Genomic DNA, 18,130 nt, shown 5'->3' on the forward strand with positions numbered 1-18,130 from the left:
GAAACTTTAAAAACAAGAAGTATTTCGGAATTTGCTTCAGGTTATAAAAACTTTTTTTCTTAGCTCTTAATAGGTTAGTAGACATGTGTATCCTATATTAGTTTCCTACAAGTCAAATGCTTTAGATCTTACTCTGAGCTTAAACAACTTTCTTTGTCTCTTCGTATCATGGTCTGATTTTGTTAAATGATACGAATGTATAAAAAGATATATTTGTGCATCTATTTTAAGACAAATTATTTTGTAACTGATATAATTATTTCGTTAATGTATGCATCTGACAGACCTAATGAATATGTAATAAACAATGCTTTATAATGATAGTCTCGTGATCTTTAAAAAAAATGAATATATCATTTTTGGTTAAAAAATAATATCGATTGAAATCGGCTCAAGTCCACTTTCTGTAACATTGATCTCAGTAGGTAAGTTCAATTCAGATGATATTAGCAGCTATTGAATGGAACAGTTTTATTTAAAAGTAGGTATTATTCCAATTTGTATCAAACTTGGGTACTTATTATAGATATTAGCTGGACTATTAGTCCACAATTGTACTGCATAAACTGAAATGTGTTATTAAAAGATTGAGATCTGACATATATTACACTAATTCTATATATATCATTGCGAGATGAGGAGTTCATGGGACATAAAAGTCAGTTGTAAGTTGTCTTTCATTCATGCTTCTGTTTCATAATGTCACATAAATCTGGAAAAGGTGAAATCCCTCAGAAACAATAAAACAACATACTCATGTGACAATTGCAAACTCGGTTTAATTTAGTCTATGCATAAAAGAGTATGTAAAACTGCAACATTTCTTACGCACTCTAGCACCGGTTTAAACAGTATACAACCTTTATCACTAAATTTGCTGGAGTGAATGATCCCGAAAGACAAGAAAAATATAACAACATCCACTGTAGCACAAAAGAACACAAATATTCAAATATCACGACTTATTCATTTACTGAATTCGTAGAATATTACGTTCTTTTGGATTCATATAAATAGTATTACCATGTTAAACAATGATACTGAAATGAATGTGTTTTTTTCAATTGTACAAAAGTCACTGCACCCAGACAGTTATTATATATGTCAATAAGTGCAAAGAGAACTCTTTCCCGTATCCACTTGTGTTATAAGTTGTTTGATCATGAAATAATAATGAATCGTTGATCATGAAGAAATAATGAATCGAGGATTTATCACTGCAACATGTGTTGAAAATACACCAAGTGAAATGCACTTTTTATATCATCATATGATTGATACGCTGAACATTATATCAAAGTCAGGTCTAGTCAATTAGTTTAACATATAACTCGTTGTGCGACATAGGGTACGCATCTAATAATTGTATTGAGGTTGGGCGCGGAGGCTGGGTTAACTATTATTGCAAAGAGAACATATGTGCAGTCAATTTTCAATGTACGATTAATGCGTTTTTTATTTTTACGATTTGTTTGGAATGGTGCATTGGTTCGTAGCCAGACGATAATAGCAATTAATGTTATAAGATACCTAAAACTTAGAAATAAAATTATAGTTTCGTATTTTAATTGAATGGTATAAACACCAAATTATAAGTACAATTTGATGAATGTTATATATTTATTATTAGCCAATAAGTATACTGATTGGTCCATAATATTACTAGTATATTAAACTTACTTGACAAAACAACATGAATACATTTAAGGGGCCTTTATTTAATGTATCAATGACAGAATATGAAGATAAGTAAACAGATTATTTACTTAGGTGAATTGTCAATTTCTTTAACAGAGCCAGTAAGACTATGAGCAAAATCAATATATTTCTACATACCTCTTTTAAATAAATATACTGGATCGAAACAATGATTTTATTTGAAATTAAATGCTATTATATTTTTTCTATTTTCATAGATAATATGTGTTACTGGATGAACTAAACGCTTGAATCAAGACCGATGTTCGGCTCTTTTTAATCGAAATTGAATTATTCCAAATATAACTTTTAACCAGTGAATAGGTTTTCTTCTTACTGAATGGTGTACACTGAACGCTTAAAAACAGCTCACACCCTTTATATGTTTTAAACAGAAATGAAATTGACAAAATGGATTCAACAATATCCATATGCGTAACAATATAGATCAATGACATTTCAAACAAATTTTCAAAAATATTCATCATACTTGGCTGATATTTCAAAAACGAGGTAGGTGACCCCATGCGTTTCTCATAAAATGTTTCTTATTATTATCATATTCGAAGATCATGCAATATTTAAATAAATTCTATTTTGTTGTTTTCTATCTGCTTTTATGCATTTGCATGATCTTAGAATATGGTAACAGAAACAGTAGACAGTCTTTCGCATATTGATATTGCTGATTTATTGCATATTGAAGAGGAAACGACCATCCAAAAACAATTTTACTTACATATCGAACGAATTCAACAATAACATGTAAAATATCGATCGTTAACAATGTGTACATGTCACCTACAAGAACAATCACTCGAATTTCGATGCATCAAACAGACCGTTTAAAGGTTAACTTGACGTTATGTTTTCCTCCAAACCATAAAGTTGTATATACAGTAAAACGTTAAACAATATACTCCTTTTCAATTTTTAACACTAGAATTAGAATTTCATAACTATATTGTAATAACCATATGTATACGCCTTGTATTTATTGGAAATGATAAAATTCGTAGAGATGTAAATCATTACATTTCTCCACGAGCTTTTGCTTTTGGGATATTCAATGTACTTTAAATACACTAGTTTCAATCTACAAAACAAGTACTATAAAGTTGGGAATTGATACATATCTTAAATCTTTTATAACATTTGTGGTGTATTTTCTTCGTAAATTGTCGCGTTTTTTTAACTTGATTGATAATAAACATATTGCATATTGAATATTTAAGCATTGTCATAAACTATCGCTAAGACGTAATCAATTAAATTGGAATGAAATCTAAGTTTGCCCAACTTAGAAAATGTTTCTGGCATGTTTTGCTTAATGTTAGCAGTAGTATTTTACATGCTACTTTTTAACATTTGAGTGCTGGCCCCTGGAGGAGCACAATTTGCTTTATTTTGATATTTTTCTTTGAAATAAATAACCTAAACTTCAAATTTCAGTTATTGAATTTGTCGGAATGTCTTAAATACAAAAGCATGTAATAATCTAGACTGATAATATCTGTCATATTTTGCGGTTCGGATCGGAATCCGTCCCGAGGTGACCCGCCCATTGGGCGGTAACGAGGCTTGTGACTGAGGGACGGATATTCTGATCCGAACCGCAAACATATGTCAGATGTTTTTTCTTGCATATTCTACCAAATTCGATTATATTTTTAATTCTTTATCTTTATTTTCAATGACAATTTACATCATTACAACCGTAACTACTTTCTTACAACAGCGTATGAATTACAACTTCATTCATAACGGTTAAATGACGTCATCCTAACCGTGCTATTGTACAGCACGTGACTCATCTGGAACCCCCCATGCCAGATGAAATTTCCGGCATGGGTAAAACTCACAGAAACGCCAGTATAATAAGAAATTAAGCGCTTTTGAAAGCTAGCGATTCAAGGCCATGGCTTAATATCTGTACAGTCAAATCAGTCTCCATTAGTTTATCAGAATTTAAATTAGTATCATATTTAATTGTTTTTTTATAAACTACACAAAATATAGATGCATATTTATGTTATTCAGCCATAAGTTATAAAAAATATATCCCTTTTTCTTCCAAAGTGGCATTTGTTATTTAATTGTAATTTGACTGCTTGATTCTAACAAAACCAATGAACCCCGATCTTACAGTAAAAACTTTGAAGACAAAACACGTCTTTCTCGGACAGTTTGAATATTGACTTTGCTACGGTCATCAAATTCAAGATACAAATATATTGTCTATAAATCATCTGTTGATAATAATTAATTATTTAAATGTGATTTAAACAGTTCAAGACTTGTAACATTTATTAATTTCTAAAGGAATTGTGTACCATATAACTATATACTAGAATAATACAACGTTTAAGATTGATATAGATGACATAATGCATATTTTTTTCAGTATTATCACTACATGTGTTCACCGGCAGTCAGCTTTGATTAACATCTTGTGTCTACATCGTTTCGTATTTTCATTTTTAACTTTTATATTTAGGATGTTATCATAGAAAGTGTGTGCGTGACGTAGTTAAGTCTACATATTTAGCATAATCGAAACTGCCTTCTACATATTATTTTAGGAGAACTTTTCTGTGTTTTTGGTATTGTTTTTTTTTCTTTTCTTTTTTGGCTTTTTTTGTTGTTGTTTATAAAGAAGTTGTCTTTTTTTCAGGGTGTGACTAAAAAAGTAAATGACTTGAAGAAAAGCTAGCAACAGCACACGTTATTGTTTTACATGATCAAATCGGTGTAAAACTACTGTAAGCACAAAGGTTTTCCGTAAGTAACAACCATCAATCTTGTCATAAACTTGCTATTTCAATGTTAAACATGATTATCTTGTTAAGTTTTGGCAGCTACAACAGTCTTCACAATTCAGAAAACTTATAAATTCAACACGTAAGCCAACTGATGAGACAGTAACATGAAATACGTTTTAATAACCCGGTCATAGCCACAGAAACCTATGTTTAAAATTGCAACAAGTAACAGGTTGTATCGTTTTGTTTTCTCTTCATTAAAGCTGTAAAGCTTTTTGCCTAACACTTAAGCGATAAGATCATTACATAATTTACATACAATAAGTAAAACTGTTATTTGTAACGTAAACAATTCTTTACAATTTTACATGAGTTATGCTTCAAGCTTCCAATCAAACCGACGACATGTTTCGTTTTTGATTACATATGATTGGTTTAGTGTACAAAAATTATTATCATGACCTTGTAAATATTTCAGTGAGGTCGAAAAACCTGAAACAAAAAGCTAGATTAGGTGTAGCACTTAATGAAAAAATAAAAATAAAATAAATAAAAAAAACAATAATAAGGGATATTATAAAAATTAAAATGAAAATCGGAATCTAGTGCGATTGTTTGTCCGATTTATGTTAAAGGCGTTCAAACTCTCCTATCCATTTTAAGTTCATTTTACATAATAAAGAAAAAAAAACGAAGGGATTAATAAAATAAGATTTTTTACACAATTGACCAAAGTATACAAAAATTATATATTAATATAAAAATAAAAATATTTCCAGTCCTGTCATTTCTAAAAAAAACTCTCAGAATAAGATCCTTGGCCATTAGAAAATATTTTAGAAATAGAAAAGGATAAATTTAGAGACGTCAACAAAATATCAGTGAGATGAGTAAACATTCTGTCTTATTGTACCGTGCGTTTTGTTTAAGTATACTTATTACTGTTTTTCAATAATAAAACATAATTATGCTTACATAAATTAAAAACAAATCGTCTATCAGGTTTTTATGCAAAGTTCTTACATGTATGACAGGATACGAAATCGAGAGAAAATAACATCACTTGAATAACATAATATGGAATTTACGTGAAATTTATATTAGGTTAAGCAAAACCGTAGGAGTTTTTCTAATTTGAATTTGTCCATGCATTTAAAAAAATAAATTGATGTAACTGGTGAAACGACACCCGTTGCACGAGACTTCGCCAATTCAGAAAAATTGTAAAGACAAAAAATACTAAATACAGACAATCATTATCATGAACGACATAGCATTTTTAAATTTAATTAATACCAGTTACAAACATGGTGGTTTTTAAACAAATTAGCTTGTTATTTTAATTGTACTTAAAAAAATTTAGGTCCAACAAATTACTGTAATTTGTCAGTTGTTATATCTACATAAGACAAATTTTTCTTTAATTTGTCATAAATATGTCACAGCAGAAATATCATGACGTTAGAGTAGCTTAAACTTTATAGAATTGTTCTTATGATGAAAATTATTATTGTGATACATTGTAATTTAATTTAACTCTTCCTGTAAACATGATTTAATTGATTTGGTTTCTTTTTATTCATATGTATCATATGTATGTTTTTATATAGACGAGGAGTGAAAATCTCAAGACTCCAAATAAAGATAAGTAAAATAAAAAACAATCATTTTACTCAGAATAAAGCTTTACTTTTTTTTTCATTAGAAAATAAACTAAAAAAAACTGGAATAATAACAATATTTTACCGGTTGCATTGTACAATCCTAGAAGCATTTGTATTTCAAGCAAGATGAGTTGCAATTCAACAAACGTTTATAACTAACTCATTTACAACTTATCACAAATCACTCCTAAATAGAATTACTGTCACACATCTTTGAATTTGCACCGTATTTTCTGATCCAAAGCAAGCAACTGATTTATTTTTATTTCTTTTCTTTTATTTTTTCTTGCTGTTTTAAGAAATCGGGATTTTACGAGAAGATGTCAATTATTTTACAACATTTAGACATCTACGCAAGATAAATATGATAAGAATTTGTCTTGGAATTTATGTTTTATCGTTAACATGTTAAAATATAATACAATAAAAAAAAATATTTCGAATTTTGAATTTAAAATTTTGACATTTTTAACAGGAAAATAAGTGAGTATAAAGATAATTATGATGAAGATTTTGACAAAATATGTTTTTGAATGTATTCTTGTGAAGGAATTTGTAATAAAATACATTTCTGATTATTTTTCTTCCAGACGTATTTTGTAACAAAATGTATTTCGGGATGTTTATCAGGTTATAACAAATTTTTTTCAGAGGTCTTAATACATGTAAATTCTGCGTGAGACCTCACTTCATGCTTAAAACAAACTTATTTAATAACCTCGTACCTACCCTGGTCCTTTATAACCTCGAACCCTGATTCTGTTAAATGATACGAATGTAAAATATGATATATTGTGTTTCTTGTTCCCAAACGACTAATTGTAACGCATAAATTGTATATTTTTGTTATCTATGCAGAAAGTGACCAACATCTATAATCTGCCTAAAATGCGCAATATGAGCAATGTTTTGGCAAAGAAATGCATAAAAACACTGACTTTTTTAAGAAAACGTTTAATGTCCCTCACTAACATGACTTTTACCGATTAAAAATGAAATATTTGAAAGTTATGACAATAAATACTAACTGAATCGTCTTTTGTATTGCTTTTCTGCCCAACGCCGATCACAAAAAATGTCATTTGGTATAGGCATTTTGTTAATAAATTATTTAAAACACAATTCAACATGCAACACATGAGTAAAATTAGTATTAATTATTTTATTATTGAGTGGTTTACAATGACGTTATATTTACCAAATACCAGTACAATGAATAGGTTTTATTTTTTATTAAATTAATACATTTGCAACAAAATGCATCCAATTCCTAACATAATTGCATAACAAAGAGCCGTTTAGCGCACACGCATTATTTTACTAGGGGCTAGTAAACCATGAACGTGTTGGGCATTCGTAAAGGATTTCGCTTTTCATTTTTGTTTGAAAGAGATATTGGTCATTTGACGATTTGTATTCTGGATTCATGTTTCCCTGTTTTAAAGATATGCATTGGAAAAGGGACAACTGAAAAAAATGTATATTTATGACTACTATTCATGTCCTAACATTTGACTTACAGTTCTCCTAAACAAATTTGCAAAAAATGCTGCTTTCTTCCAGTTAAAGTGCACGTGATAGTAGTCATTTATCATCAGACGGTATGAAGTACTCTTTAGCAGTCCGTATCCACTGGCAAAAATTGGATTAATCAATCAATAACGATACGAGTAAATAATTACGTATCAACATATTTCTTGATATTCTTGAATTCTGAAACAAAATGAACTTTCTCAAAAGTTCGAAGGTGTAGAGTAAAGCCTGTGATGAAATACCTTCATTGAAATCACTGCGCGTTAAACCTTGTTTGACCTAGCACGTGATAAAAATTCAGAGATATTTTCCAAGTAATGATTGATACTTTTTTCTAAATATAGATGCTACTGATAAGTAGACCACAATGCAACAGATACAGGTGATTCCATGGATTGTCGAGGTAAAAAAGCAGATGAAACTTCAATAAATAACACTGTATTTGTGTTCGCGGTACTTTGATGTAGTTGCGATGGATGAGTCAAAAAGCGTAAAGTCCAACCTTATGCAATTTAGTCTGTTTAACCGAATAACTGGACGGTCTTTTACATTTTTGTGTTTTTATGTTGAAATTTCCATTTCTTTGTTAACATGTCTTTCGTCCTAGTTTTACTTAGACTGTTAATTGTTATTTGATGTGTTAGTTTATGTTACATGTTATTCAACATTATAGTCGTGTGTTGAAAACATTAACATGTCTGTTTCGCTTTGCTTTCACATGTTTCCTCTGAAAAAATATTGAAAACGGTCTGTAATAAGGTCAAACAACTAAAGATGGGGCATGATAAACTATATCAGAATTTGACGATAAGGGCATTTTTTCTTTTTAACTGATAAAATGTTTGGGAACAATCAGCACCGAGGAAGTAAATGACGTTGTGTGCTTTTTATCTTATACTACTAATTGGTTAAGGAAGGCACCTAATGCCCCTAAGTCTAATAGGTTGCTTTTAATGTTTTCTTAAAGGAAGGCTTAATAACACACCAAATTCTAATGGGTTGTTTTGAGTTTTCATAGATAAACAAGGGTATTTCCAAAATAAATACGTGAGAGGAAAACTAAATCTCATTTTAAGACCCTTTCGAGACACTGCTTAATAAGATTCATTGCACTCTTTAATCATGTTCAAAGTTTTCTTAAAGATCAAATATAGTAAAAGTGTATTGTTCAACTCAATTAGATATTAAATCAAATTGTATTTCATTTGCCGTTTCTTGTACATTTATGACATAAAATAAAACTTACTCCAAATAATATTTCAGAAATGAAAAAGAAAAAGAACCATCATTCTATAATTTAAGTACCTTAGTCGAGTTATAGCCCATAAAGGATATCAATTACTCTAAGACAATTACGCAACAACCTGTATTTCAACATAAGACTGTTCTCAATATCATCATCAACGGAACGCAACGACTTGAGAAAAAATGCACGAGTACTTAGTCTGAATGTCAATGATGCAATGAGAGCGGGAAGTTTAGACGAGAAGTTTTTGATTCGTTCGCTGTCTATGAAGTATTGGATCATAGTCGTAATGGATGTTCTATTATAGGTAAACACCATACTACAGCTTGTTTCCGTTCAGTGTGTAGTTAGTTAGCAATTGAGCGCGCTGTATTTACGGATTCATTAAATCTATTCATTTGCGATTAAACAGACATGATTTACAAAGTTTGAAGGTCCAAAAGGATATAATTCATCAAAATAAAATATATTTGCAGAAAAGATAGATAATTCTTATTTATGTTGACATTGTGATTGGAAATAATTTAAGAAAATAATATTTTTTATGCCTCGCAATTTTGTCTTTTGACAATTATTATGTGGATTGCTTTAATGCATGCGATTTGATTTGTGTACTTTATAGAAAATCTGAGTTTGTTATTACTCAAGAAATATTTGGATAAAAGAAATGATTTTACTCTCCATTTATGTAATAAAATCGCACGAAAAGAACAAAAATGAATACCACTGTTTTGCCTGCAGATTACAATACGACTAACAGTTCACCCCCTTTAACAAAGGATGAATTGCTTGAATTATATCTTGGTCCAAGGTTCCAGGAAACCTGGTCCGTTGTCATTCTACTTACAATTTATGGACTTATTTTCATCTCGGGAACAGTCGGAAATATTTGCACGTGCATTGTGATTGTGCGGAACAATTACATGCAGACAGCTACCAACTACTATTTATTCAGCCTGGCAATATCTGATTTGTTTATTTTGTTATTAGGTAAGTGTGTTTTCATATTTAGATATAACTTTATAATCACCATCATGATTCCGTTATCAAGTGTTATTCTGTTATTAAGGCGGGTGCCAGGAGTGTCGACTGTAGCTTCTTTTGTCCATTTATATACTCAGTCAAACCGAGCTTGCAGTATTTTCAATGTCGCCATTTTGAATTTCTTCAATGTTTTTCATTGAATCTTTTTCCTTATTTGTACCTTTTATTGATATCATTAATGATCATTCTGACATTTTATCCATTAATTACTGAATGTGATGATTTTAGTTGTTAGATTCATTTTACTCCATTAGATAAAGAGTTATATGAAAATAATGCGTGAATGAATTTTCCTTACTTTTGAAATCCATTGAAAAATGAAATGAGATTGTACTGTTTCTTACTAGTAACCTAAAATAAGCGACCTTTGCCTAAATGTCTAGAGCAAGAAATTTTCATCGAAAAAAGAAAACAGAATCAAAACCGCGTTTACACGTATGGCTCAAACGTCCTTCCATGACAATATTGTTCTTATTAATGCTATGAAAAACAAGTACTTAAAAAAAAATATTATGAATCCTAAGTACATAAATAATTTAATACTGCTAATTGCAAGCGACTGCGCTAGATTAATTGCATATTGAGGTAAATAATTTTGAATTTAAACATTCATTTTTTATCAAGTGAAAAATATAATTGATGTGTATTAAGACATGAGATATATACTCTTATGATTTGCATTCAAAAGAAAATCATTCTTAGCAAACAAAAATTGAACAATATCTCGAAAAAATAAGTAAAATGAAGCATCGCTATTATAAATTCCTTGACCATATCTTTCCATTTAAGTGTGACTGTCGTATATGCGAAAACCCTTTTAAGCATGTTAAAACTAAAAGTTGCATATTTTTTAGGGAGCATTTAATTTTGTTTTCTGGTATACTAATTTGTAGCAAAATAGAAGAACTTCTTAAAACTATGATAGTATATATGTGAAAACACCTGATTCCTTAGTGGGCTTTTTTAAAATATACTTTACTAAACTCAGATTCAATGTCATCTTTTAACAGTTACGTTTGAACAAATTACCAAAAAAACGACAGTATTTGCTGACAACAGTGTCCATAAAATGCACACAACCGTATTTAACGGTCCTATTATGTCCCCGTTTATTATTGCTCGAACATTTTCAGTAATCAGAAAGCATTTAAGTCTGATGGAAGCACTCCAAACAACTGAGACATAATTTTGTAAGAATTTCTTGTATTTACTCTGCATAACCATTGTTTATGTTTTGTAGTTTTTTAAGCATATTACTTAGCAGTATGGATTAGAAGTTACGCCTTGAAATTCATACCTAAGCATAATGAATAATGAGGAAACTGGGAGAATATTCACGATAATTGATAAAAGATGCTAAATACATTCACTATCTTGTCCTAGATGTAATATATACTGCGTTTAATACTGATCCATTTATTTTCCTTTATTTTACAATCGTTTTATCAGATATTTCATGCTAAAAAGTGCAAAGACAACCCATTTTAAAAGTTGTGAAAGCTAAAAGTATATTTTTTGTTGTACATCTATGTTCATGATTATTTTTTACCAGAGTAAATCATCGATACTGCTCGAAATGAAAGTAGTTTAGGAATTGGCATTTAATTATTTAAAATTTAATTGTTCGTTGGTGAAAATTGCTAATTATTACACAAACAAGTAAAAATGGTCCCCACAATAAAATAAGAAAAAACGCACTTTAACTTATGTCGAAATATAGACATATTTACATTGTCACTATTGTCCGATTATACAACCATCTTTCAAAGTCATGTTCTTCACAAATATCGAAGCACGTGTTGGTTTGATAGCACGAATTGTCGATTTATATACTAGTACAACATATGTTTTATTCTACCTTGATAACTCATTATCAACATCCCGGAAAACTATGCACGTATCAGTACACATCTTGTTTATTTCATTTATATGAACAAGTTTTCTCGTTGCACTACAGAACATATTTACTTCAAGAATAAATAACATTATCTATAAATGTGAATGCCCGCAAAAAGCAATACATAACGATGTGTCTGATTTATAGCAGATAATTTATGACAGTTTTCCACCATTAAAATTGCTATCCGGAAAAAAATAGCATACGAACAATTTCGAGTAAATGTCTGATAATGGCAAACCTTCTGGAATTAATTGTATGGCGTTGATGAACGCTGTATAACGTAGAAATTTCAACAGAAACCACAATAAACATGTCAAATTTTACAATGAAGCAATTATTGAAAACGTTGCAGCATATAAATCAAGGTCTTCTTCCGAAATCACACTCGTAAGTTACAAGCCTTGTCTGATAAGTTTTACAAATTAATGACAACAAATTGATATGCTTGTGCGAAACTTTCCTAAAATATAATACATCATTAATCATTTCTCTAAACTTCTTGTAAATAGTTAATCAAACCCGTCCAGTGTTTGGATTTTTAGACATTACTTTTTTAAAATATATGATGTTTAAACTTGCATTTGGAAGCCAAAGTATGAACGTTAAAAAAGATATGTCTTTTGAAGGATTGAAATATACCCGTATGACTATAATATTCTGACTCAAGGTAAAAAGTGTTTGAACTACATATAAAAAACATTGGATATATATTGTTATAAAATATAACTCAGAAGAAATGGATTTATACATTTAGTGTCTGACAGAAATATTTAATCAACACACTTAAGAACTAAAATAAAAACAGTTATCATCTTTAAAGTTAACTCTGTTAAGTTTACCGCATGCATTTTGAAGAAATATTTGATCAACAAATTACTAAAAATAAAAAGAGTTCTCAGCTTTCAAGGCTAAGTTTAAGTTTACAAATTGCGTCGCATATTTCCTCTATTTCATAGATAATCTTTGCTGTTCTGATTTACTTAACATTTTCTTATTAAGCTTCAGGAAAAGTACAAACAGGACAAAACTGTGTACATTTTCTGGGATCAAGCGGTAAACATTATATCCTGATATAATTTACCATGATTTATTCTTCCATGTACACGGTAGATTTCTTTTTATCTTATCTAACTTTCACATCAATGATCCCCTCTTCAAATCTGTGGCCGCCTACAATTTTTTTGTATCTAACAAACATATTGATTAGAGTAAAAAAACAGGAGCCGAATGTTTAAGTAATGAAGCGTTTCTGATAAAACATGTACATAACAGATGTTTATTAATACAGTATGGTAGAGCTTTTAATTTATTGGTAGGGGGATCTTCCAGTACTTTTCAATTATATAAGATTTGTTCTAACCGATAAGGTGGAATGAACGGTAAATTCTGATATCAAAAATTCTAAAAATGATAACTAAACAGACCTGAGCGTTTTCGTTTCAGCTCATTGAGACTTTATTTTAATCAGTATTGCTGTATCCATACTAAAATTATTTAAACAATGTTGCTTTTACATTGAAGAAGCTGTATCATTAAGTAGGCAACACCGTCAACTAGCTTTGTGCTAACTTTGTGGAATAATAAAATTGATTAAAACACGTGTGGTGGTTCCAAGAAATATAATTCATTTTTTTTTAATATTTCCGATTTACTACGCAATATGAACCCTCTTTATTGCCAAAAAAAAAACTAATTGCAAATATGCAAGTTATTTTTTAAAAAAGGGAAAAGCAACGGAAAATTTAAAAATTTTTGTTTTACATCTTTGTTTCAGCTTACATTAACGGTAAAAGCAAGCAATTTTAATTCATTTTCTGTCAGTTTCGAGCGCTTTTCTTTACAATCGCGCGAAAACCCAATTTTTTACTTTAATTTAAATTTTACCCGGGGGAATGGGGGCTGAAAATAAATGACATTTTTAAAGGGCCCCCCACTTGAATGATTTTACAGAGATATCTGAAATAGAGTTTTTTCGAGGAAAAATACAAACACTGTTTAAAATAAAAAAAAATTTAGTTAAGGGTTTAACATTTTTTCGCATGTTTTTCCCAAACAATTTTTTTCAAACGTAGATAATAAATTTTTTTTTATAAAACCCCAAAATTTAAAAAAACCAAAAGGGAAAAAAACTAATAAAACTAAAAAAAAACAAGCTGACGAATAAACACACACCTTATGCATGTATATGTAATAGATGTAGATAATACAAAATAATAGGCTGATTTTTATACGTCTTTTTTGTACAAAAACTATAAAGGAGCAATTAAAAGATCATCTTATCAATACCAGGCCCATTTCGCAATATAAACACCGGTGGATAAAGTGAGCGGCGACAGCCTGATCCCAAATTAAGGCACACATTTCTGGGAAGCAAAACGAATTATTTGAAAGTTTTTTTGAAAACTGTCAGTTAAGTCTAAAAAGATTTTTGAAATATTAAATGGCTAAATAAAATGTGCTTTATTGTAAACATCCGTTCATAAACGGCGATATAGTCATGTTGTTTATATAGCGAATTTATAATACAGTAGATATTTAATCTTAAACTTAAAGCAGTCGTGTACCAACGTGCAGCATTATTCTAGACTAAGGGTTTCATTTAAAAATTATTTTGGGATAAAAATATCAAAAGTTTTTAATCTATTTTCTTTTTCAATTTAAAAGGGGAGAAAAATGGTTTTTTTCCGCTTGATCCCTCAAAAATTTTAATTTTTATAATTTCATTATTTTTGCATAGAAACAAAGATTTAAATTAACAAATTTAATTTTTGTTTCCTAATAATAAACGTTTTCTTTAATGGGTTAGTTTCCAAAATTTGTTTAGCGTTTAAAAAAAACCGCAATCTGATTATTTTTTAAATACCCCAAACATTTTAAAACCCAGCGGGTTTTATACGTTTTTTATGAAATGAATCCCACGGGAAAAAGCTTAAAATTTTTTTTTTTTCCCTATTTTGGGTATCTGTAAAAGTGAATATTTTCAGTTTGTAAATTGAAAATTATTTTTAAATTCCCAATTTTTTAATTTAGAGTTTCCCTTTTTACGCACATCCCCATCGCCCAAAATTATTTTTGAAAGATTTTAAAACAATTTAAAAGCAATTTTTTTAAAAATTTAAAAAAGTATAAATAATCCCTTTTTTTACAAAAAATAATACGTCAAAATTTTTTTTTGGGAAATTATTAAATGGCAATTTTAAACACTTAGTACAAACATTCTATTTATTTGAGTGGGTAGATTAGATAATAGCCATAATTCGGAGTAATGTTAAGAAATAGTGCAAATAAATAAGAAAAAAAGGGGGGTTCATAAAGCCTTAAAGCTAAGATACCAAACCTTTTTTTTGAGAAGGGGGCATTTAATTTGTGTTTTTTTTAAGCGTGTTCAGTAAAAATTTCCTTTGTGTAAGATAAATCCCAAAAAGTTTCTTAAAAAGGGGGGTTCATTGTTATATTTATGTTGAAAGGGTCTCAAGGAATTTTTTTGGTCGGGGTTTTCCCGTAAAAATTGTTCAGGGGTGGATGGGGTTTTCAATTGGGAAAATTGTTTATTTGAAGTTATGCCCAATAAATAAATTTCAATTTTAAACCCCAGTAAAAGTTTTTTGGGGAATTGTTAAAAAGGGGAAAATTATTCATGGCTTTATGGTATATAATAGGAAAATCTTAAAAAACGAGTAAGAAAATCAATTTATTAAAATTTCGACCCCGTCTTTTTTTTTACGATGTAAAAAACATTTAAAAGGGTTTTTTATTAAATGTTAACGGTTGGTGCCCGGGGAAAAAAAAATTAAATCATCAGTGAAAATTTTAAAATTTTTTTGGGAAACCCCCCGGGGTCATTGACCTTTACCTCCCATAAAATTTTTAATTTTTCAAAGACCTGGACCAACAAAAGTTTGACCAAAGTTTAGTTTCTGAAACCAATCGCTTACGATACTTAAAGTTTATCAATTTTTTATTATTGTAAATTTTTATTAAATTTTCTGCCCTGTACCCCGGGATAAGGGAAAAATCTTTTCTTTTTCATATCAAAAAAGCGCTATACCGTACTCGGGGGTTTGATATCACCCGTTTTTGAGTGTCGATTTGCCGGAAAACAAAAAAATGAACCGACTAAAACCCCGGGGTCCTCATAAAATTTTGGTCATTTTTTTTTTTAAATAGTTTCGTTAAATTAAAACTAAAAAAAAAAGATAAGATTAAAAAATGAAAAATTTAAAAAATTAAAAAAAACAAAAAAAGACAAAAACATTTCCTTTTAAATATTTCATTTTTTTTTAAAGCCCAGTTTTGTATATTTAACCCCATGAGTCATTGATGCAGTGCAACCAAATGACTAAAAAATTTTTTGAATCAAAACTTATAAATTTAAAAGAGCTTTTTAACCGGGAAAACACAACCACCCCCCTGCATTAACCATTTTAATCTTTAGCATTTTATAATTTATTCATACGGGTTTTATGGAAATGTTTATGGTGAAAATTTTTTAATAAGTATGGAAAAAAAAATCCTTAGAGGGGGAATGAAAAAAGTCCCAAAAAGTATAGTAAAAAAAAGCTTTACTTTAAAGCCAAAAAAAACTCACGTATTCATGAATTTCGCAAAAAAATCCTAATTTTGTTAATAAAAATAAACATTAGCCTTTAAAAGGGAAGTTAAAAGGCCTATCAAATAGTCTTTTTTCTTTTTCCCAAAGTCCCAAAAATGTAATTATTAAAGCCCTTTCTAATTGGTTGTTAATGGGTTTGAGCAAAACCAATGGGGGAAAGGGTTTAAAATAAAGCCCTTTTGTGTCGGTTTAAAAATTTAAAAAGTTGAAATTTGACGATCCCAAAAATTTTAAAGGGCCCTTTAATTAACCCAAATTTCTTAAAGCAAAAGGGCCAAAAATATTCCCTCTTTAAAAGGCCGTGGGATTTTTTTTAATTTAAAAAATTTTAAGAGCCAAAAAAACAAAAAGAAATCATCAGGGCATGGGGAATGAGTTGTAAAAAGTAGCCCTTGTAACTCAAAAAAACTATAATTAAATTTCCAAAAATTTAATGCAAAGAAAAACCAAAAAAAACACAAGATAGTTTAAATTTTTTTTATTTTTTATTTTTAAAAAATACCAAAAAAAAATTTTTTTTGAAATTTAAAAGGGGGCTTAAACCCTTTAAGGGAAAAAAATTTAGAAATTTAGAAAATTTTAAAAAGTAAAAATTTTATTTACCCTTGTGAAAAATATATTTTTATTTTTTTTTTCAACAAATCATTTTAACAAAGGGGAAAAAAAACACACAAATTTAAATTTTCCCCTTTAAAATCCAAAAAACAAACCAAAACAATTAAAATAATGTGAAAATTATCTCTCTGTTTTTACCAAGACAACAATAAAACCAAAAGACACCGTTCTATCATAAAAAACCCATTCATTTGGGCAGAGTTTAATTTAAAAAATTAAAATTCTTACCCTTTTTCTAAAAAATTTACTTCTAAAAAATTTTTCTTGTCATTAAGCATTGCTTTTTGGGTGATTGGGAAAATTTTTCCTTTCCCAAATTGCAACGGTTTAAAATTCGATGTGAAAGGAATTTATTTATTTTAAATTTTTTTTTTACTTTTTTCTCCTCAAATCATACAATGATAAAAAGACAAAAACCTTTAAAAAAAAATTGCAATATATACAGGTTAAATCTGAAAGATTGATAAGATACTTAGAAGAAGATTCAATTGTTATACATTAAAACGTATGCATAATTTACTGTTATTTTACTCTCTTAAAATACTTAATGCATGGTTAAAAAGAAAAAGAAACATCCCCTAAAAATTAAAACTTAACATTTGTTCCATCACTTTGAAAAATTATATGACGTTATTTTGCAGATATTTTTTTATCATACAAAACAAAAAATATGGAATATTTTTACTTGTTTGACACGTAGAATTTCATAAAGTATACCCGCTTCAAGAGTTACTCGCTTGTTGCTGTGCGGGGTTCCATGTTTGTTGTTGATGGATTTTATTGGGAGGGTGCGTTCATTGAATATTGTTGATCTGTATTCTCATATTTCGTCCTTTTTTGGCACTGAAGAGTAAATATTAAAATCAAGTGCAGTAGGATATCCAGTAGTTATACGTTTTTAATAAAAGTGAGAAAACCCCTTTTGGGGTTTAAAAAAAATATTAAATTTCCCTTTTAAAGGGCAAAACCCAAATTAAAATTTTAATAACTGCTGCCCCGAAATTTTTGCCCCTTTAAAACAAAAAACAACCCTTTTTTCTTAAAAAATTGCATTTT

At 29.1% G+C, this 18,130-nt stretch overlaps 1 protein-coding gene across 2 annotated transcripts in view; it reads left to right on the plus strand.

The window, feature by feature from the left end:
• Positions 1–9,073: 9,073 nt before the first annotated feature.
• LOC132720329 (pyrokinin-1 receptor-like) overlaps positions 9,074–18,130 on the plus strand; it is a 45,008-nt gene continuing 35,951 nt past the window's right edge. Inside the window, exons 1-2 of one of the 2 annotated variants that reach the window (XM_060704457.1) lie at positions 9,074–9,210; positions 9,645–9,893. In XM_060704457.1, coding sequence (XP_060560440.1) covers positions 9,827–9,893 — 67 coding nt within the window. In that variant the 5' untranslated portion in view covers positions 9,074–9,210; positions 9,645–9,826. Of the gene's footprint in view, positions 9,211–9,230; positions 9,894–18,130 lie in introns of those variants that run through there. The other variant, XM_060704455.1, reaches the window with a different exon arrangement.

Source organism: Ruditapes philippinarum, unplaced genomic scaffold (assembly GCF_026571515.1).
Source record: "Ruditapes philippinarum isolate M1 unplaced genomic scaffold, ASM2657151v2 ctg5509_1_1_1_1, whole genome shotgun sequence".
NCBI lineage: Eukaryota > Metazoa > Mollusca > Bivalvia > Venerida > Veneridae > Ruditapes > Ruditapes philippinarum.